General features: G+C 44.6%; 1 protein-coding gene across 2 annotated transcripts in view; it reads right to left on the bottom strand.

Moving 5' to 3' along the window:
• Positions 1-518: 518 nt before the first annotated feature.
• The window catches only part of XPNPEP1 (X-prolyl aminopeptidase 1), a 30,725-nt gene continuing 9,112 nt past the window's right edge, over positions 519-22,131 (bottom strand). The window contains exons 3-20 of one of the 2 annotated variants that reach the window (XM_064716831.1): positions 21,403-21,466; positions 19,612-19,716; positions 19,242-19,334; positions 18,182-18,325; positions 17,748-17,843; positions 15,460-15,541; positions 14,320-14,530; positions 11,534-11,623; positions 10,183-10,233; positions 9,032-9,090; positions 8,285-8,362; positions 7,705-7,776; positions 6,039-6,099; positions 5,124-5,193; positions 3,792-3,965; positions 2,876-2,952; positions 2,099-2,197; positions 519-1,048 (exon numbers count right to left, since the gene is read on the bottom strand). In XM_064716831.1, the coding sequence (XP_064572901.1) occupies positions 920-1,048; positions 2,099-2,197; positions 2,876-2,952; positions 3,792-3,965; positions 5,124-5,193; positions 6,039-6,099; positions 7,705-7,776; positions 8,285-8,362; positions 9,032-9,090; positions 10,183-10,233; positions 11,534-11,623; positions 14,320-14,530; positions 15,460-15,541; positions 17,748-17,843; positions 18,182-18,325; positions 19,242-19,334; positions 19,612-19,716; positions 21,403-21,466 (1,755 nt within the window). In that variant the 3' untranslated portion in view covers positions 519-919. The remainder of the gene's footprint in view (positions 1,049-2,098; positions 2,198-2,875; positions 2,953-3,791; positions 3,966-5,123; positions 5,194-6,038; positions 6,100-7,704; positions 7,777-8,284; positions 8,363-9,031; positions 9,091-10,182; positions 10,234-11,533; positions 11,624-14,319; positions 14,531-15,459; positions 15,542-17,747; positions 17,844-18,181; positions 18,326-19,241; positions 19,335-19,611; positions 19,717-21,402; positions 21,467-22,131) is intronic. The other variant, XM_064716830.1, reaches the window with a different exon arrangement.

The raw sequence follows: 22,131 nt of genomic DNA, 5'->3' as shown, positions 1-22,131 counted from the left end.
TAACACTCGCAGCGAGCGCGGCAATCCCTGTGAAACCGCTCAGCCCGCACTGCCCCGCTCGGCCACCAGGTGTCGCTGCGCCCGGCCGGCAGCGCTGCCCGCGCCGCCGAGCTCGTCCTTTGTCCATTGTGGGCACATTTATTTATTTTAACTTACTAATTGCTTTGTGTCCAGGAAGAGCTGCAATTCCATGATACTGCCCACACATCCTGCACCGCTACGGGCTATACAAGCACTCAGTAAGACATAACAATAGACAGAAGTACTGGTGTGGGCACTCTGCACACACAAACCTCTGCGAGTGTCTCCATATCCTTCCAGGACCTGTCACAAATCAGAACTGACTGCTCCTGCCAGCTCTCTCCATAACCTCTGCCCAGTGCCTGGCACCAGGCAGTCCTAAATATATTTGTTCCCTGTCTGAGTTAGATGCACACATAAGGGTGGAAAGATGAGGTTCCTGTCCTTCTTCAAGCTGCCAAACTCAACACATCACTGACGACAATAGAAGACAGATGGAACAAACAGTGGATTGGAATCTTTTATTCAGTAATCAGTCCTGCTGTGTGGGTAACATCTTAGCAACTGGAACCCAAGTATGCAAAAATACTGAGTTTTCACAGTGAAAAACCAGACAGTATAAAATATTCCAGTATTGCCTCTTATAACCATTATTGAAATAAGACCTCTGTTTCAAGGCAACGTGCTTGTTTATTGTTTGTTTTCTATGCTCAACCCCTCCCCCCCAAAACACTTATTCAGACAGTTACCCTCCTCAGCCCCACATTGCCCACACGTGCTGTGGGGCAAGGAACACTACACAAAATCCCTTCCTGATTTCCAAATGCTCACTGAAGAACGTCCTCCCAGCGGTGCCAGGCTGCAGGAAGACGCAGGTGACCGTGGAGCTGTCCTGGTGCTACTGCAGCGGGGCCAGAGGCTCCGTCTCACGGAGCAGCCAGCGCAGAGCCTCGTGCCGGCCTTGCCTCTCCAGCTCTGCTCCCACCACGTCCCTGCACTGCTGGTGGTACTCGTTCACCCAGTGACGCTGCAGAAAGGGAGGGGCAGCACATTCAGCATGAACACACAGGAGAGTCCGTGACCTTACACGTTATGTACAGCCAAAAACATTTGTAGGCCCTTGTGCTCCTTAGGTCTGAGCTGGAATCCTGTCCTGAAGAGACAGATCTCTATTATATGGAAGTGACTTGTACATTTGAGGGTAGGAACTGAAGGAATTCGTCCTGGGTTTTCAGAGGAGCCAAGGGTCAATTCAGCTGACAAGTAAAGTCTCTGCAAATCACTGCCTCCAGCAAGTCTGAATAGCTACCTTGGCACAGCTTAATAAAAAGCTTTGCAAAATTGTGACTGGACAATGCACTCCTGAGGCACAAGCTGCCCTATTGATCTGAACAGGTAACCCTAGGGCAGATCTTGGTACCCTTCACAGCCCTATTCAGCAAATAGAAATGCAAAAGAGGGTTATCATTCCAAAAAGGAGGATGTGCTGAGATAAAATAAGGAGTATAGTAGAAAAACAGGATGAAATATGCCATGGAGAGGGTAGTGAGAGACTTAAACAGAAAGCTTAGAGCATGAAGCTGTTCAGGAAATAAATGCTGCTGAGCAGGTATCAGAGAAGGCTGTTCAGAGTTCATGTGTACTGAGCAGTGTACTGAGCAGTGGGGTGTGCCTGAATGGGACTGGTCACAAGCAGATGCAGACAATGAGACAGGATAATCATCACTGCTGTCCTTGGGGAGACAGCATGGTAAGACAGACATTTGCCAGAAGCAACTCAAGGCAGGAGTAGGGAAAGAGACGATAGCAGCAAGTATCATATTAAGGGAACTACCAAAACAACATAATCGGTGGAATCCTCAATGTCTTTATCATATAACGTAGATTGGAAGGATGTCTGAAAAGCTGGTTTAGTTCACTCCCTCACTGCAAAGTGGGTCAAGCTTAAAAATAAGTCAGAGTGCTCAGGATTGCTCTCTGGATCTATGAAATGGAACAATGGCCAGTGGTTCTAGCAAACAGAACAAAATAAGCTGGTTCTAGTGCAAAGAAGGCAATGCAAACCTGTTTTACTTACCTCCTTCTCTGTCAGCAAATTAACGTCAATCATTTTCGCCTGGATTGGGACCAGGGTTAAGGGTTCAAAGGTCAGGCTGCCTCTGTTTTTGAAATTGTACTGCAGCAGAAAGACAGAGATTGTACAATTTTAGAAACAGCTCCACCCTGATCACACTTACTCCTTAGTTATGTCATCACTACAGAATAACCAAGGTAACACTCAGATGAAAGGGTAGCAACTTACAGCATTTTTCTTACAGCTCAAGCAAAGAATCTTGATATAAACCTTAGTTACTTCTTTTAATGGTTCCTTTCTAAAGGTGAAAATTGTACAGGACTTCAGCTTGATGACTACATGATCATTTTCAGTCTGGCATTTCTAAAAGCATAACCCAGCCAGACTGGCAACTATAATGTCAAAATCTGCCTGTAGTTTTGTTTCTACTGCCACTGACAGCTCCCTACCACAGAGGAAAATCTCAGCATGAGATCAACCAGTTCTACAGCAATGACTACAATGAATAAGTTTGCTTTAACACACAGACAGAAAACAATTTAAAACAACTCTCACACACACATTTCAACCCACAGAAACTCTGCAGAAGCAAAACTGCCTTTTCTGCTCACATTATCAGGGGAGACTTAGAACCAGTGTTCATCAATATGGGGTTTTTGAGATCAGGAATCTTGAGTAGGATTTAACTGTCTGCAGCATGGTCTCACATCAAGTTCCAGTACTTTAAGTTTTATAAGCAGCAAGTCATGGAGAAAGGTGCATTGTGAGCAGGTCATTCACCTTGGTTTCAGCAGGGATGACGAGGACAACGTTTTCTATTCGGATCCCAAAGGACCCATCTTCATAATAGCCAGGCTCTGCAGAAACAGACAGTAATTAACTAAGCCACATTGCTGCACTCTGCAAGTACTCATTCCCTATGGCCAAACTTCCCCTCTATGTCTCTAGTCCACTGAAGTCACTAAGCAATCTTGACATCAGGCAACCACAGAGGCAAATTTCTGACGCTGCTAAATCTGCACAGAAGCCCCGAGCAAGGTGACAGCAGAAGTTCTCAAAGATAGAAGAAACAAGACAGACAGCCCTCAAGCTTCAGAATCTCCTTGGAATTCAAGAGAGCACAGAATACTTGTGCTAAAATACCAGAAACTCTGAAAATATTAATGTCTTCAGGAGCAGGTAACCCCTTCCTCAAAACACTTTTAGGGACTGTTTCCCTGACTTCCTGAGAGGACTTTGCAGCCCTGAAGGGATGTAAGTCTCTCAGCAAACCCCAGCAGGCTGTTAATTTACTACTGGAAGAATAAGGCATGCAAAGATTTAACAGCTGCCTCAAATAGCCCATAGCAAAGACAGGATTAGCTCCTGAATGCCTGGTGTCCACCTTGTATAGCAGCCAGTTCTTGCAGAATATGCCAGAGCCAGCTGGTCAGCACAGCTCTTCTGAGGCCTGTGCTGTAGAGAGCAGGAAGCAGTCCTGCAGCACCCCCAGGAAAGGTGCTTCATGGAAGGTGAAAAGCTAATGAGAGGGTCTTTACCTGGAGAGCTTAAATGAAAACTAAACCAGCAAGCTGAGGAGGCAGGCCCAGAGCTTTTGAGCCAGCCTTTCCTTTACATCAGTCACATTTATTCCCTCTGCATCTTGAAGAGCTTGGTCCCTCCCCAGTGACCAGAGAGAATCACCAGTGCTAAATACCATCAGAGACAATCATGCCAGCCTCCAGGGGCTCATCTGCAAAGGTTTTGTAGCTAATGCCACAAGGACCCTCGTGCACGTTTAGGAAAGAGCCAACTCCATGTCCTGTCCCGTGCAGGTAATCCAGGCCACAGTCCCACAAGGCAGAGCGGGCAAAGGAGTCTAGAAGGTGACCTGCAGACAGACAAGGAGAAAGAATTCAATCAAGTCAGGCTCCTTCAGAGACACTGAGAACCATGATGAAGGTTCAAACCTGGAAAACATGAGAAAAAAAACCCAAACAAAAACCCCAAACAAAAAAAACCTCCCACCACCCCATCAAAAAGCCTGATCACCCACAAAGAAAGCAAGTCATTGGATGGTTAGATGTTACAGGGCAGATTTGTCAAATCTGACATTCAATCCCTTTCTCAGCTAAAGAGCCCTTCTCTCTTCCATTACACAGGTCTTCAAGAGATGGTTGTACCAGAAACATTGCACTGCTGCTTGTTCTACTGACATTTTCAGGAAAGAATGTAATGGTTAAAAGTCCCACAGAGAATTCAGTATCTGTCTTAAAGGGAGCTGCACTTATTGAACTGAAAATAGGAGACCTGCCAATTGTGTTTAGCAGACTAATCAGCCAGGCTTTTTTTCTGGAAGGCCACTCATTTCACACAGTTTCAGCCAAAGGGCACAGAAGTTCTGTTGCCTGCATGTGAACACCACGCCCATGCATCCAAGTTCAGATACCCTTTTCAATTTTGGTTTGGGTTTTTCATAGCACTCTACAGCTGCTTTTACCCTGCTTACCCAAGAATGCAAACTTGAAGAAATCTCTAAAAAGAGCTGGTTTTGTATAAGGTGTGACCAGGGAGAAAATATCATCCAGAGGTGGATAATATGTCACTACTTCTCCGGCACAAAACAACTCCTTTGTGTGTCATATTCCCATGTATTTTCCCACTGATACAAGAGATTCCACAGTAATTGGAAGAGAATTAGCCAGTCCTTGTGAGGCTGGAGAGTGACCTCTCACTTTGATAGAGCCATTAGTAAAGAATAAAGACAACCTCCAAGCACATGTGTTAGAGCACCACTGAGTGATGAAAGTCACTCTCACCCTAGAGACAGAGCACTCACAAAATCCTTCAGACTGCCTGCCTCAGAATTTTCAGCTCTGGTTGATGCTGAGACAGAAGGCATCAGTAATCCAGAATCCAAAGTCTTGTGATGGAAACAAACAGTTACATCAACATTTGCCTGATCTGCCTAGACCTGCCAATCATAATGCTGTTCTCAGACCACTTAATGGTTCTTCAGAGGTCAAAACACTCCAACTCACCAACCCACCTTTGGTTCCATTTGGGAAGATGGCAGCACTCACAGCTATATGTCCCTTCAGGACATATGTGAAGCATTCCTGTCAAAGAAATGTGTGCCATAGGTAAAGAGGGAAAGGAAAAGCTTTGTATTTCCCAAGAAAGGAAAGAGGATGCATCTTGTAGCCAACTGCAAAGGATATGGAAAAACCTGCTCATGCCCTTGTGTGGCTGGTAATGCCAAAGCAAACCATGAGCAGAAGGCGTTTACATCACTCTGAAGATCCCTCTCTGGTAATTACAGAGAGACTATCACAAACTCAGAGTGCAGGTTTAGCAGCAGCATTCCCCTGATCTACATGACTGGTTCTCTTTGTGGCTGTACTTTTACTTCCTGGGCACACCTTACAGCTTATTTTTGTCACTAAGTCAACTATAATAATGAAATTAGTTTTAGTTAATAAAAAGTTAAAGAAGCAATTTAAAATAAACAAAATTATACTGTTCAATTTCCAACACAGACCTTTTCAGGTAAGTCTGAGACTGATTTTTTATATGATACACTAGGCACAATCTGACTGGAGCCTTGCATCAGACACTGAGCTTCGCACTAAATCAGACTCCTCTGGCTCCCTTATTGGACAAACCAATCTGCTGATTTTCTTATTTATTAGAGGAAACAAGTTATTTTGCAGATGAGACCTCTGCATTTTAAGATAGAAAGGTGTCAATTCTGTAAAAGAGTTTCTGTTTTGGAAGTCTGAAGTATGACAGTCTCCTTTTCAGTCCTTATCCAAATGCTGCCACATACTGGTAAATAAATGGTAACTCCAGAGAGAACTTTGCATAGCAATAGAGCACATTACTAATTTAAGTAATTAGTAATAATAATGACCTCTCTAATAATAAGGGTCAGATCACAAACCACACTGTGATCCCAACTTACCTTTTCATAGGCTGATGGTGTGCCAAAATGCATTGTCCTGGTCACATCTGTTGTACCATCTCTTCAGAAGCAAACAAAGATGCAGGAACCAAAGGGATGGGGGGAAAAGAAAGATCAAAGTGAGAATGCACAGGAAACCCAGTCACACTGCAGCAAAACAACCAAGCTCATAAATGGATAAACTCATCTGCTCTGTGCTACACAAGGCTGATGATGTAACTGCTCCTAATCTCCAAAATTCCTGAACACAATGCCCCAGATGTAGCAATGATGATTTACAATTCCCACTGTTATCTTTCAATCACAAGTATCCCAAAGCTCTTCCCAAACTAGAATCTAAACTGCTCATAAAAACGATGCTAATTTGAGGTTTAGCAACAGGTACCTGTCCACTGAGAACAGGCCAAATCCAGCCTATTTGTATGGAAGACAGTTCACCAACAGCTTTAAAACACACACTTGTGCAAAAATGACAGCTACCAGCTCAGAAAAGGGAAGTGTAAGGGGGGATAGTATCCCTTTCATCTTCAGGATGTCTTGTGCTAAGATTTCTGCAAATCATCCTGCATTTGGACAGGGGTTAATCTAACACATCAGAAACTGGCTCTAAGTTCCTTCTGCAAATAGCATTTTGAGCCTGCTGTCAAAAACACAGTGGCTCTTGAAATAACGAGTTCCCTTTGAAACTTGCTCCTGTCCCTGTGCTCTTCCCCAGCACACACAGGCCCTGGGCACAAAGAGCTCACGGTTTAACTTCTCAGCAGGGACAAGCAAAGCATCCCTGTCACAATGCTGTGCTAAGTGCCATTGATGTCCAGCTTACATTGTATCCAAAGGGCTGCTTTTCATAGTGGCACTAAGGAAATCCTTAATTAGGCCATCAGAGGGGAGGAAAAAAGATCTCCTTGTAAAAATCTTATCAAAGGATGTCTGTATGGTTCTTTTTCAAAGCTCTTCCTGACTGACATAACAAAAAAAGCACAGCTCTAAAGACAAAGCCCATCTCAAAGGAGCAGCCAGGCTTGTCCTGCATCTTCCTGAACAAGCCACTTCTCATCTATTTACACTGGTTAAAAACATCACTTCTTTTATTTTCCATGGAGTCAAGAGTTCCACAGTAAAGGAACTGAGGCCACTGAATGGCACTGTCAAAACAGCATTGAGCGAGTTTTCAGACATGATGCCCTCCCAAAAACATACCCAAGAGGCCACTGGGATGAGGAACCCTGACTCTGAGTCTCTCTGAAAAGGCAGAGAGCACCACAGGGCAGTGCTGTCCTGCTTCTTCACCCACCTTGTCCTGAGCTTAACATCAGTCAAATCTGCCCACAGGCAGATCCTGGCAGGGCAGGTGCCTCACCAGCTGTGCAGGCTGCTGAGCAGGCAGCTCAAGGCCAAGCCAGGGCAGTCAGGCCTGCTCCCTGTTCCTGCAACTTAATACCAAAACCACCAGCCAAAGCACAGCTCCCATCACTGGGGATGGACGGGACTCAGATGGGACCCGTGCTTTGACATCTTGTCCCTGACTCCAGCAAGGCCTGTCAGCAGCCCTGATCTGTCCACTCAAAGCTCCACACTGCCTTGCATGCCAAGGGAAATGTGAGCTGATCCTGGAGAGGTCATGGGGAAAGAACACCTGGCAGCTGAGCACCATTCATGCACTCACCTGTACTGTGCTCCTGAGTCCAGGAGGTAGATCTCGTTCACTGACAGCGTTCTGTTGGTCTCAGGAACTGGCCTGTTCAGTTAAACACAAAGGGTTTTGTTCCATAGTTTTAAGGTCTCCAGCCCACGTCTGCAGCCCAGAAACCATATTAACTACAAGCTTGGATGTGTTGGCTCTGATTTCTTGTGGCAGTGATGGAAATCCCACACATGCTGAGCCAGGGATCATACTGAGGAGAGAATTTGTATACAGCAAATGGCACTACAGTACAGAGCTTTGCTGCTTCCAGCAAAACCCTCAACATCTGTTTCTGGATGTTTTTCAGAACAGTTGTGGCACTTCATACTCATCCTTCCCAGACTTCCAGCCCCGAAACAGCCCTTTTCTATGGCCCTGAGGAGATCAGCATCACAATACATGCATGCTGCCAGCAGGGGAAGAACTTTACTTAGTAAGGAGTAAAGAAAGATAGCAAGCAACATCTCCCTGGAGTACTCTGTTGTGACTCCATGGGGAAGTGAGACAGCCCATTCCAACTGTGTTTGCTGAAGATTGGAAGGAGAAGCTGTGTTTCTCTTACTTGTAGTGAATGATGGCTCCATTTGGACCTGTGCTTGATATGGTAGCAAAACTCAATTCAACAAAGTCTTTCTGCTGACTGAAAGAAAAGATTGTGATTACTACAACACAAGTGAGAGGAGCACACCAAGCACCTAGGGCACCAGGAGTGCCCCATCCTCAATTTCACATTACCTCAGCCTTCCCCTTGGCCTTAAAAGCCACCTAGACAAGCAAATTTGGGTAGAAGAAATGTACAATTTGAAGCCCTCATCTCCCAGCCATCTGTTTTCCAGAGCTACTCTTTCCTTAGAAGAAGAAAATTCTCTACCCAAATCACCCAGGAAGATGTGCTGAACAATTTCTACTTTGTTACTTATTTACTCCAAGGTATTTTAGAGGTCCTGCTGATGGGAGTACCTCTCAAAATAAATAGTGCTCCTTCTCTATGAGAAGAGGAAGAAATCTGACTTTGAAATATACATTTCTCTGTGGTAAGGAAACAACTGCCTCATATTTAAGTGTCCTAACCTGCAGTACTCCTCACTGCTATCTCAAAAGGAAAGTGGACAGGATCCAGTGGGCTGGGACTTCTATTTCCCAAGAGACCAAATTCTTCCCAACTCTTTCAAGTTTTCAAATAAATCCATTAGTAAAGGTCCTCAGGTAAAATATATCTGCAAGTGAGATGCATTTCTAAAGAATAAAATAAAAACAACGGATAAAAAAGCCACCCAGAAAACCTCCTCAGAGAAGATTTACTTCTTACCTGCGGAACTCCTCTGCTTTGTCTGCAGCAACAATTTCTGTTACTGTTCCCTTTGGGACCTGGTGGACAAAAACATGGGCTGGATTAGTGCAAACAAGCAAAGAAAACCCTGTATGCTTAAACACTGGGTCTTGTCTGTGCCTTATGAAACCCTGGAAGTGGCTTCTTTCCAGGTTTTCTGTCCTCATTCCTCAGTAATGACAAACACAAACCCAGCAACATTGTGCAGGGCATTTGAGAAGAAGGAGGTGGAGATGGTCACAGCAGGACTGCTGAACCCTGACTAGGGAGCAGTCAGTGCAGTACTAACTTCACTGACATGCACAGGCAGCATCCCTTCGCTGTCAGGTGACACTAAGCTTAAATAGCTCTCCTTAGCAGCCCATGCTGTTAGAAATTTCATGCTTTTAAATCAGGAATGGAAGCAGTGGCAGAAAAAACAAAGTGTGTTAAATTTTACTTTAGGCATTTGAGAAATTCAAACCTGTGACCCAACTTCCCCTGGACTGGAAAACAAGCAAAGCAAGGCAAGAGCTAGGTTTCAGAACCCCTGAGGCTGACTTCTTGAGGTACTCAGACATGTAAAAAGGCACCTTCTGGAAGGCATCAAGCCTTCCCCATAAATAAAGTCAATAGACTCAGACGTGCAGTGGCACAGCTTAGTAAGTTGCTGTGTAACACCTGGCACTCTGCACATCCACTGAGTACTTCTAATCCAGTGAATACACAAATAATTTGGTTTTATCCCATTTTCACTGCACCTCCCATTCATAAATGCCAAATTTGTTCATACTGGCAGACAACACTGATTATCATGAGAATAACTCCCAAGTATTGTATGAAGCTGAGTATTTTTTCATGATTTACACTACCAAACCAGCACAAGACAGCATTAACACTACACTAAGCCTGCTCAGGTAATTTCTCACTTGTCTGTATAAAATGAATGGGAGAATGTTTTCAAAAAAATTAACTCAGCCTTGGACAAAAGCATGTTTGAAATCCTCACAAAAAAACCCAAACCACCAGATAAACCCCCAACTGTTTCCCCACTTTTAGTAAAGGCACTATAAAGACTAACAAAAAGTTTATGCCAATGAATAATTTCACACAGCAATAGAACCTTCACATTAAAAAAAGTTATACAATACCTCTTTTTCCAGCCAGTTAAAGAGCTCACACAGGGCAACAGCATCTTTAATCTGTGTTAAAATAGGCACAAGAACAGGCAATTGAGAAGGAGAAGATTTATCAAGCTTCAGTATAAACAGGTTTTGATGCAAAAGCATTCAACCTGTAAGTTTCAGAAACACAAACTAAGAGATAATCCAAGAGGTATTTTCAGGTTTTGCACCTTGTAATTAATATGAACACTGGAAATTTACCTGGAGAGTTAAAAGAATGTTAATAATTACTGCTGGGACATATCTTACTGTGTGAGGTCTGGCTTTACCCCACACATCACTTTCAAGACTATTTTGCTTTAGCAGCCAAGATCTTGCATCTCAGACCAGAGAAGGCAACCACACGACACATCTGGTGATGTGACAGGGGAATGTGTCCTTTGGGCACACAGCCACCACACAGTCTCTGTCACACAGCTTCTGGCTCTCTTGCCTTATGACCCCCATTTTTGTTCCTTTTTTTTCCTATATGCTGGCAGTATGTTGGGGCAAGAAGCAGGAGATGTGTACAAGAACGAGGCACAATTTTGTCCTCAGGTGGCAGGTGACAAAGTGCCTCTTCTCAGTACAACTATTTTTACTTCTCTTTAACTAAACAGGGAGAGAAAAGCATTGAAATAGAAAGTATTGGTTCCCAAGAAGCTGCAGAAAATATGGGACAAGCCCAAAACTGCCAGCCCTGCTTCAACTGGCACATTTCTCTTATTGTGAAAAGTGCTGCTTGACAACTAACAGGAGATAAACAAGAGAAAAGCTCAGCCCCACCATGAACCTGTTTCACAGGCAGATTCCTTGCTTGAAAATATGAAGCTTCCTGGGAAATCAGCCTCATTTCCAGTGCCATGATGACAAGACTAAGAGAGTGCTTTGAGGACACTGGCTGCTTCTGAGCATCTTGGCCTGAGCTTTGCACCATGTGTTGAAGAATTTCTGTGTGTTGTTTAGGCTGTGTTTATTCAAGTGATAACAATTTAAAGACTCCACTGACAAAGACAACAGAACTAGCAAAGGGGAAACAGCATCCCTTTAAGGGCCCACACTGCGAACAACATTTCTCAAGTCTGCACAGTCTTCCCACAGAGCAAGGCTGTTTCCTCACACTATTGCAAATGTTGTTCTTCAAGGGAATGCAAAACAAGCAAAAAACCTGCTTCAACAGCAGTAGATGTCTGACAGAAGACCTTTTTTATCCTGCCATCCAAATTCTTATTTGCTTTTTATCCAAAACATCAAAACTGAAAGGGAAATGTTGTTTCTTTCCCTAAAAGTAAAGCAAACCTGTTGCCATGTGCAAGGAGACACTCAAGGCTTCACTTACATGTGCTCTTCTCATGCCTTCTGTTTCTGCTGCATTCTTCACAGCTTTTGCAATGCAGATGGGGGTATATGGGGTGAGGTATCGGTAAGCCTGCAGCAGAAGGACAGGGATTACTTGTGGATTAGTCAGACTACATAATCCTACAGATTTAATAACTCAGCCTGGCCACAATTTGTACTTTGGCAGCCCCTCTCAACCTTCAGCACTGTGAGATGCTGGTTGCCAACAGTCAGCCTAGTGCACCGGGGAACAGAGAGGAGAAACAGTCCCTGACTGAAGGAAGAACAGCCACAGGGAAATCCAAAGAACTAAACAACAGCTTGTCATGAAGCAGGGTGAAAACCTGGATATCCTAAATACCATATATCTATATCAATGCCTGAGCCATAGATTCCTGGTGCTGATGGACACTGAAGGCCCAGAGGCCAGTGAGAAACACTAATCCCTGATGCTATGGTAGAACTTAAGCTGTGGAAATGACCTAAAAGCCATGTTGATTTGTTACCTGACAGCCACCCTCAAGTAGCTGGGAGCAAAGGTACCCAGTCCAGGTACCAAGCACTGAGCACCACCACTGTTAGTGATCAGCAGCTCTGACAAAGACATCAAGAACTGAGGAAACATGAAAGGCCTTTGCAAAGCTCAGCTTTACATGCTGCCAGTTCTGTAAGGAGCTTACATTAGTGGTTTGAGACAAAGCTCTCCTGTGCTTGGATGGGGTGACCCTGCATTAACAACTAGTAACTGATCCCTTACTACTGCACACTTCCTCAAACACCAGCTGTCCCTAGATTAACAGGAATGCTTGGATGGTTTCAGCACATCTTCAGAAATTCACCAGCTCAGGTGACTTGCCCAAATCTCATCACACTTGGCATCAGAAGAAGAACCAAGTCTTTTGCCCAGTTCTCTGCTTTACCCATTACATATCAGGAGATGGGATGAGCACCTACAGAAGCACAGCACAAGCAACATGTTGTTTCCTACTTTAAATGCATCAGCATACAAATATGTATCACTCAAATTCAAGGAAAGGCCCAATAGATCCTCTGCAAAGACTAAATTCACATAAATCCTAAAGGCTTACAATTTCCAAATTCTTAAAAACAGCAAAACAACTACACTACATAATGCAGAAACTAAATTACAGAAGTCACAAGAAAGTCAGAAAAGTCCTTTTGTCAGTCAGAATAAATAGTCAGATTCTTAGTTTGGCTTGCCCTTTATAGATACTGGTAAGTACTATTAATCTTCTGTGAAAAGTATATTTACATGCAGCTGTAAACAAATCTGTAAAGGGTTTGCAGATCTGTGTTTAATAATGGAATGGATTTTTGCCAGTGTCAATATTTGGCTCTGATGGAGACAGACAGTAGATGGACTTCCAGCACTGGTGTTCTTCACACCAGCTGAGCAGCTGGCCTGGAGTGCTTTGAAGTGGTGGAGAGCCAGGGAGGAACTGGAAAAACTCTGGCTCTTTCAGTGACTCTCTAAGTGGCTTTTAATCAAGACATTTCAGTCCTGCTTGCCTGCTTTCTATTGCACAGAGCTCCTCGAGGCAGGGACTCTCCCCATTGCACACAGGGCATGCAGCACTGTAATGACTCAGAACCAGCCAAAACTTCCAGTGCTCACAGGGTAAATAAAGTCACTCCAACTCATTATATTCCTTTCTCTAGGTCAGCTCTTCTGTACTTCTTCAAATGGATACTCTACATAAATCAACTACAGCAGCTTACCCAAACTGGGGATAGACCAGTACTGCAACTACAGCAAGGAGCTTTCTACTCTGAAGTCAAAAGAACAACAATTTATCCTGAATGCTCCATAGACACTATGCTGTCAGTATTTTGTATTAGGAGGCCTAGAAACAGACTGATGGTGTCTGAATATTTAACCCTGGGCAGGGACAAAAACCTGTATATTAACTCACAGCATCTGTTAGTTACTAGACATCACTGTAAACTGGATGGTATTCCAGTGAATGTGATCTCTAGCAAACAAGAGATGTACACAAGATGCATGGAAACCAGCTCATTTGTCCACAGTTGCTGTGTCCTTCCTTCCCCAGGTATCTTTCATGCCTATTAGAATATTAGGTGGACAGAGGGAGTCCCAGGCAGCAAGTTCAAAAGGATAGCAAGATACAGCATGTATGGCTGTGCAGAAATTATTCTGATGCTACAACTGTCCCTCAGCAGATGCACTAAGTGCATGGACAACCAGTGCCTGCAGGTTATCTGTGTCCTCACAAGATTCCCTGCTACAACAACTGTCATCTCCTCCCTCCTGCCTTCAGTAAAGGACATCACATATTGCCTGATATCCTCAAGGCACTGAACTAAATAAGGGCAACCACCCTCAGACACTCAAATCAAGCCAAATGCACTCTCCCAGAAGTCCTGCTCAACTTTCCTGCTTCAATTTCTGCAAGTTACCAGTTCTTGCTGCTCTTCCACATGAGGCTGATGCTCCACCCATGGGCAGAATGACCTGAGTTCACCCGCTGCCTCTTCCCTCCCCTCTCTCACTGAACTTGTTTTATCTTAAGCTGACAATTCTTTGGATAAATCGGCTTAGCGAGTTGGAAGGGCAGCTCCAGCAGGAGCAACCCCTGGATTAACAACCCCTCGATACCTCAGCATGGCTGGGTCCCTTCTGCACAAGCTCCAGCCTGCACTGGGCTTTGCAGAGGGGAAACTGAGGCCAGCTGCCCTCATTAACACCCTTGCTAACCACAATGAGCAGAGAAGAGAAAAGCATTTTCCCCTGCTAGGGCCACTGACCTTGGGAATGGCCTCAGTCAGAGCATAGCTGGCTTTGTCACTGAGCCACACTTTCTCCTTGGGTGAGAGGCCTGCACCAACAGCCTGCAGCTCTGACAGGATGGATCCATAGGGCATCACCTGGATTTTGAACTCGGGTTCCAGGGTGGAGTCAAGCTGTAAGTGTTCTCTCACAGCTGGGTCCATCATCCTGTCACCATCAATGAAGAGCCTGAGAAACAAATTGGAGAGATCAAATAGGTGAGACCACATCTAACAGTGGCTGGAGTAAAGGAGGGAAGGAAAAACCATTCTGGCAACATTTCAGGGAAAAAGGAAATCATGAATTATGCACTCTACTTTGTCCTATGTCATTTTAACCACCAGCTTTCACACAGTTTAAATCCCAGCTTGAAATTAGGATGTGCCACCCCAATGAGCGGAAAGAGCTGATAGCATTTCTACTTGTATGACACAGTCAAAATGGCTACATCCCATCACTGTGCTTGAAACAGGAAAGTAACAGAGGCAAGTAACAGCCACTCTCTAACTTTTAAGGGCACCATCTGCAAAGAGAAAAGCTACTGTAGTTCTAAGTATCACATTGCCCTCACTTCCACTGAGTTGAAAAGTTCAGCTCAACCTTCACACAGCCTGTACTCACCCACCCAGCCAGGTTTTACCTTAGATGGATCTAGGTAGCAGCTTACAGATGCCTCCAAAGGAACTGTGCTTGCTGAGGCTCAATATATGGGGCAGCCACAGGAAAGAATCCTTCTGTTATAAGCCCTGAAACTTTCCTGCAGTGTCCCTGCAGTTTTGAAGTGACTCAGCAATTAGACTTTTCCCTAAAGTTTGTAATGTCCAGGCCAGGCACATTTCACCCAGAGCTCCAAAGGCCCTACACTTTATCTCAGGGTGACAGACAGAGGACTCTGCCATCGCGCCCAAGGTCACCCAGCAAGCCAGCCAAGGTGCTGAGGAGTGCTGCAGAGCTCTTGGCTGCCTCTCTAGCTCTGATCAGGGGAGGAGGGTAACGAGTGTTGGAGACAAAAGAGCTCAGAAAGGACACTAAAGTACCAAGCATAGGTAGTTTTGAAAAGACTTTGCTAGAACAGCTCTCCCCCAGAAAATGCATCTTGGGGAAGGGAATACAAGCACCTGATTGTGTTCAATCCTATGACGGCGTATGCAAAAAACACAGGATTGTACTCGACATCAGAGCCTCGGAGGTTGAAAAGCCCTGAAAAATAAGAACACCAAGAATCACAGTCCTGGGTCATCTTCGGCAACATGAGAGAAAGCCAAAAACAATCGCACAAAAACACAGGCAGGCAATGAGACATCGCAGGTGCAGGCTGTGATGCGCAGCTATCCCACAGACTGCTTCACTCCTGGCAATCCTAAATTTGTGCCAGGAGATGGCACCAGAACCACAGCATGAACACTCCCGGGTGTTACAAGTGGTGTTTAACTTCTAAAGGAGGGCTGCCTTGGAAAAAAGCAGGTACAGGCAAGGAAAGACAAGGACACATGTACCAAAGGTAGGGTCTGTCCTTTCTGGTCCATGCAATGCAATAAAAGCTCACTTTGTAACAGCCAGAAAACTTCAAGGTTACAAACTGTCATTTCATTCCAATCCTTTTGACATTTGAGGTAAGAGGAAAACACAATAGGCAAGACTACAATACCTCAAAAAGGCCTCTTATTTGGGCCCCTCCAATATCTCAGATTCAGACTGTACAGTCTTAGCTATTTTTCACAAAGATTTTGTCCCACACAACTCCAGACAAAGTCAAGAGGAGAAGTAGATGTCCAGCATCTCTAAACTCCTGATTTTAGGGTCAAATAAAAACTCCAGGGTATCCAATTAGCTGAAATAAGTTACTCAAGCCAATAAGGCCAGCCAGCAGGACAGCTGGGAAAAGAACCAACATGTCCTAAATTACAACCCAGCACTTTATTCATTGAACTGTGCAAATTCTGCCATGAATGTAAAAATAGAGCTTAATTCTCTCCAGGGAAGCAGCGGGTCACTTGAATGCAGGAAAGAGCCACAAAGAACTTTTTACTGCATGGGTACAAACTTCCTCGCTCAGCCAACTCCCAATGCAGCAAGAAGGCAACAATCTCCTTTGTGGCTCTTTTTCTGTCCCTAGAAACTTGTCTGGAGTTTAACACAGTGAACTGAATTAGATAAAATTAAAACAACTTCTCCCCTTCCCCCTGTAGGATAAGAAATCAACCAGGCACCCGAAAATGAGCTGCTCTAGTGACCTTCTGTGGTTCATCTTGACACTCTTGATTCATAACCAAGCTTCACTTTGCTGGAGACATTTAATCTGAAACCACCTCAGGGCACCAATTTATCATTAATTTAATTGGAGATGCGCCTGAAAAGGTGAGACATACAATCTCTGCTCATGCAGGCCTCCCCAGGGAGGAGTCATATTCACCACTCTCAGAAGTAGTTCTTTCACAAAAAAAGCTCTTTGCTCAGTGTCCCAGATCCAGAACAGCCCAGGGACCTCATCAAGTTGGCTTCACCCAGTGCTAGGGACATTGTGCTGGCAGTGCTGGAGTGAGGAAAACAGCACCCCCATTTCTATCTTTCCAGATCAGACATGGGGCACAGGCTGAGCAGCACTCCCACCCTGCCAGTGTTACATTCCCCTACAGCAGTGTGTGCACTGGTGATTTCTGCAAAAAGGACACACAGTCCTAGGAACAGCAGTTCTGGGGAAATCACTGCTGTTTCTGGCCATTCTCCCTTCCTACACACTGGGCTGGGAGCCAGGGTGTAGAGACCCAGCCATCCTGGGGCCCCAAACACAGAGGGGACTCTAGTGAGACCCTGGGTTGAAATGATCTGGAAAAACAAGTCGAGCCCTGACATACTTGTTTTAACCAAAGCATTGGCTGAACACTGGAGAGGCAGACACTGACTTAAGAAGTTGTGACAATTAGGAAGATTACTGTGAATGTGGTGTACCCCACCCTTGCTTTATGTATACAAAGCCACATGCTGCACTGCTTTGTTTATAGCCCAGACTCCACAGCAGAAAACAGTCTCCATTTTCCAATGGGTGAGGCAGCATCAGGATATTTAACAGCCAGAAAATCTCACAGGTCTTTTTCTTTCCATCACGCTGCCTCAGGCTTTGTGACCTTCTCCCTTTGCCTGGGCTGTTTTTCACAGGTGGTGATTTGCTGTATTTCCTGGGCCAAAACTGTACTCAGGAGCTGCACTGGTGTAATGAGGCATTGTGCAGAAATACAGGCTTGCTGCTTGTGACCTGTTACCACCACTGCACTTGATAAGAAGTTAACTGATGTCTAATGAACATGCTTTCATAAGGGCCTCTCACCCTGGCATGATTCTTCCTTTCCAGAGCAGGAAGAACATTTATTTTGTAGAAAGAACTGAGAAAGGAGATGCAAAGACTTACATGCTACTTCATCCAAGGCCGTTACCACAAACCACATGACTTTCCTCTCAGCCATTTTTGAACGGAGGGCTACAATTTTGTCTCTCCAGCTGACCCCTGCAAAACACAACAGGAAAAGCCACATCATTTCCTAACTTTGCTGGGGATGATGATGTAAACACAGACCAACATATCATGCTTGTGCTCCTCATTCCTTTCTAATAAGTGATACGAACTGTCTCAAATGAGCTGCCTTCTGGATGCCCATGGATTTGTTCTGAAGTCATCCAACTTCTAGAAAATGGTTATTTGAAGTTTTGAGGACAGAGGGGTCATTATTCACAGTGACCACATTGTGCTGTGCTACTGTTTAACTCTCCTCTGTAAGAGAAGAGCAAAAGGGGGATTTAGGGCAATAGGAACAACCCATGTCTATTGGGAGTTCAGCTCCTCACCTGTGTAACTCAGGTCAAGTGTGATGAGAGGCTTGCAGGGGCGTTGAGGACAATCTGTCCAGATTGTATCAATCAGGTTTTCTTTGACAGGCACAAGGTCATGGCCAGCACTTCTCAAGACTTTGGACATTCTCTTCCACTGGTCTGTCAAAGGGAAGAAAGTCAAGAGTGGAGGCTTTAAGGAGTGCACATATGTTCAACAACAGCTCTCTTCACAAATGTCAAACTCAAAAACCAGTCTTCTCCTTTCCTTCCAGCCTCTCCTTTTCCCATTCCCTTAAGAAAGACAGCAAAATCTACTGAAGTTACAGTTCCACAGACATGCCACAGTAGCCAGTGGCAGGTACAGAACCTCACAGTCCTGAAGCCTCATGCTTGAGCTGAAGAACTGCTCCAGCTGGGAGACAGAAGTCTCTGGAAGAAGCCACAGCAGAAGCTGCCCTAAGGATGTTCTCTCCCCAGTGCAGAACCATGCTAGATCTAAGCTAGACAAGATAAGAGTTATTTCCACACAGCCACAAGACAGGTCCTTAATCCATCCAAACAAGCAAGTATCTCCCCTTGCCTCCAGTGACCTTTGCATCGTGCCTCATGTTTTGAAGCATGAATAGATGGATACTTTGATATAAATGATACCTCCCTTTCCTACAGGGAAAGCTGCAGAGATCCCAAGGCCACCAAGCAGGAGTAACAGCTTGAATTGTGCCTGGGTTTTCTTGCTCAGATGCTGACCAAGGCATTCAGCACCTTTGTACTGAAGTGCCCATAACAAGCCAAAGCACAGACAAAAAGAGGTGATCAGAATTCTACTTTTCAGGTAAAGTCACTGCAAGCCTAGAAAGCACTTCTCATCCCTTGTGCTTTGGAGTCAATGCACTGCAACGTAACTCTTGTGATATAAGGCTAAACCAAAATCCAGCCTGTTTTGCATAACAGTTTAACCACCACTACATCTGAAACATGGTTAGCTGCACACCATCACACAACAGCTCAGCCAGAGAAGAAAGGAAGAAAAATCCAGTTGCACTACCCAGAGTTATAAGTATAAAGTAAAACCAACCTGCTGGAATAATGAAAGGGTCCACTCCCACCTTGGAGCCTTCTGGGAGGACACTCACTAGCCAATCCTCCTGAGTTGGTGTATCTTTCAGACCTTCAAGGATTAAAAAACAAAAAAAGGTTCAAAGAAGCAGTCACATTGAAACATTCCCACACTATGCAAAAAGTCCAAGCTAATGCATTAGATATGTCTACTAATGAATGTCTAGACCCACAGGCAAGAGTTCTCACAGGACACTAAAGCAGAAGCTGTGTATCCAACATGTCCCGAAGTCCCTGCATGATGCGATATCCCTACAGCTCAAGCTGTACTTGTGGGAAGTGACTGCTCTCTGTTGATCAGTGGAGCAGTACCCCAGGCTCCTGCATACCCATTTTCATGAGTGTCCAGTTGCTATCCATTTGATGTGCAGCCTGCAGGAAGTAGCGTCCGTCAGTCCACATGGCGGCGTGCTGCTCGGTCACTATGGCAGTACCTAGGCAGGGAGGCAGAAAGGGATTCAGGGTGGGCAGCCACCATGCAGAGACACACACAGCAGGGACAGGGTTTGAAATTCACCCTAATTCCCTAAAAGGCATCTCTGATCACTGTTCTAAAGTTATTCCTGTTCCAGTGGAGATATTCACTGTTTCCCCTGCCCTGTGACCTTCCAAATCCTACTGCAGACAGTATGCACAAGGATGCACCTTCATGAATGGCCTCAGATGAACTCAACTTAAGCAAATCTCAGCCAGCCAGTGGAACTGGGTAAGTGGGGCTTTCCAAACCTTTTGTAACAGAGACTGTGGTCTAACTTGGCTGCTGTCACATGCTGTACATCTCTGAATTCCATCCCAGCTTCTTTTGGAGAGGAAGCCTGGGCTCTGGCCACCCACAAAACACAGCTGATAGCAGGCCTGCAGACACGGGTATCACCCCCAGCTGTCAGCTGCACCCCTTTCCCAAATGTTACAGCTCTAGCAGAGATGGCTGAACAGGAAACATGAACATAAACTTCTGCTGCTTTCATTGTCTGTCCCATTTCACTGACTCCAGATGGAGGGATGCAAACAGAGAGCTGAGGGGCAGTGACATCCCAGCAAGGCACTCAAGCTGCTTTGCCCTTGACAATACAAAACAAAACAAACCATGGCACAAACTGAAACTGAATCCAAGTCTTTGGAGTCTGCATCTTGACAATACTTTCTGTCACAAAAAACTGATACTCAGACTAGCAGAGCAGAGTTTCCAATTATTAACTCATTGTGTCTTCTACCAAATTCCCCAAAACAAACCCCATTTTAAGTTGCTTCAGCCTGAAAAGATGAAGTAAGAAACACAAGGTGACGGTGTGAAACCTCACTGTGCACCAGGCTGGGAACAGACCTTCCAAATACATAACAAGGGCACAATTAGAGAGGAAGGTTATGAAGAGGTTGCGCAGAAGGAGCAGAATTAATACAGGATTCATGTTAGCCATTAACAGCAGCCCACAGCCCTGGATTTATCACCTTCCAAATGAGGCCCCAGAGCTCATAGGAACTGATGAATAGACCCTCCAAACATAGGTACCAGTATTTATTAAAATGATATGCAATTGGAGGGTAAAATAACTTCAGCAGACTAAAGTGACTTTCCAACAACCACAGAACAGAGTAATTTGCACAGCTTAGGGTAGAGCTAGGGTAAAAATTAGGTCTCTTGAAACACAGACCTATCCTACAGCCAAGAAAACATCCTGTCTCGGCAAGATAAGCAAACTTTTCCACAGTGCTCAGTTTCCAAATGCAGAGTTTCTGGCCCTGGCTCTGTTCAAACAGAAAGGCCAGCTAAAGCCCATCCACTATTCACCCAGCCCAAACGGGCAATGTAAAAATCTGTTCATACTGGCTGCACATCAAAAGAAATGACCACAGGTTACAGGCACCACATTAAACAGTTAACAGGATTTTACTTTATGAGAGGTTCATTTAGGGGTCAAACATTTTGTGAAAACTTGTTATTCTGCTGATATTACATAATTCCAGTGGGTAGCCAAGACATAATTCTGCAGATGCTGAAATGGGAATAAAACAGTCCAAACAAGCTGGATAGATTTTCTTTTCCATCCTGCCTCTATGCCATGAGAGGAACTATTTCGTTAGAGGAAAATTATGCAAGAACCCAAGTTCTGGAAAGGTACCTGCAGAGCCATCAAATCCAGAGATGAACGCCCTTCTGCAATCACAGGGTGCAATGTACTCGCTCTAGAAAACAAAAGAGGCAGCAATTATTTATAGCAGCAGGGGAAAAAAAACAATCAGCTGATGACAAATACTTTGATAAGCTTTTTCTCCTAAAAGACACCACAGAGAGAACAAAATGAGTTAAAAATTCCTGGGCTCTATCCCACTGTGATTATACTGTATTTATGTTTAACTGGTGGGTTTTTTTAAGCTGCAGCACTTTTCTCCCACAAACATCTGTAAACACTGAAGTGCTTCAGAGTTTGCAGACGTTTATTTCACACTCAGCCTCCCCTTTAGGCAACAAACAAATCATGCCTTTGAAGCTGCAACGTGAAGGGAAGGGAAACCAGAAGCACCCCTTGTTCTTAAGGTAATCAGCACATAAAATCTGTAAAACTCACTATCTCCACTGAAGTCCCCTCGTTTTATACGCATTTATAAGAATTCCTTTAAGACTTTTTTTTTTCCTGCAATAGTGACACTGAAAGAAAATCATCAAGGTGGTAAGACTGTAAAAAATTTAACACTTGGGACAAATAGATACTGATGCTTTCACTTCTTCCTTGCCTAGTCAAAATCAGACTACAGCCAAAATCACAAAAGCATGGTTTGATGGATGAGAGGGAATAAGAGCCCATCTTCATCCTAAACCTGTTACAACCTGTGTTTCTGGATACATTGTT

Source organism: Zonotrichia leucophrys, chromosome 6, assembly GCF_028769735.1.
Source record: "Zonotrichia leucophrys gambelii isolate GWCS_2022_RI chromosome 6, RI_Zleu_2.0, whole genome shotgun sequence".
Classification (NCBI taxonomy): Eukaryota; Metazoa; Chordata; class Aves; order Passeriformes; family Passerellidae; genus Zonotrichia; species Zonotrichia leucophrys.
This window is presented reverse-complemented; position numbering and strand designations above follow the sequence as displayed.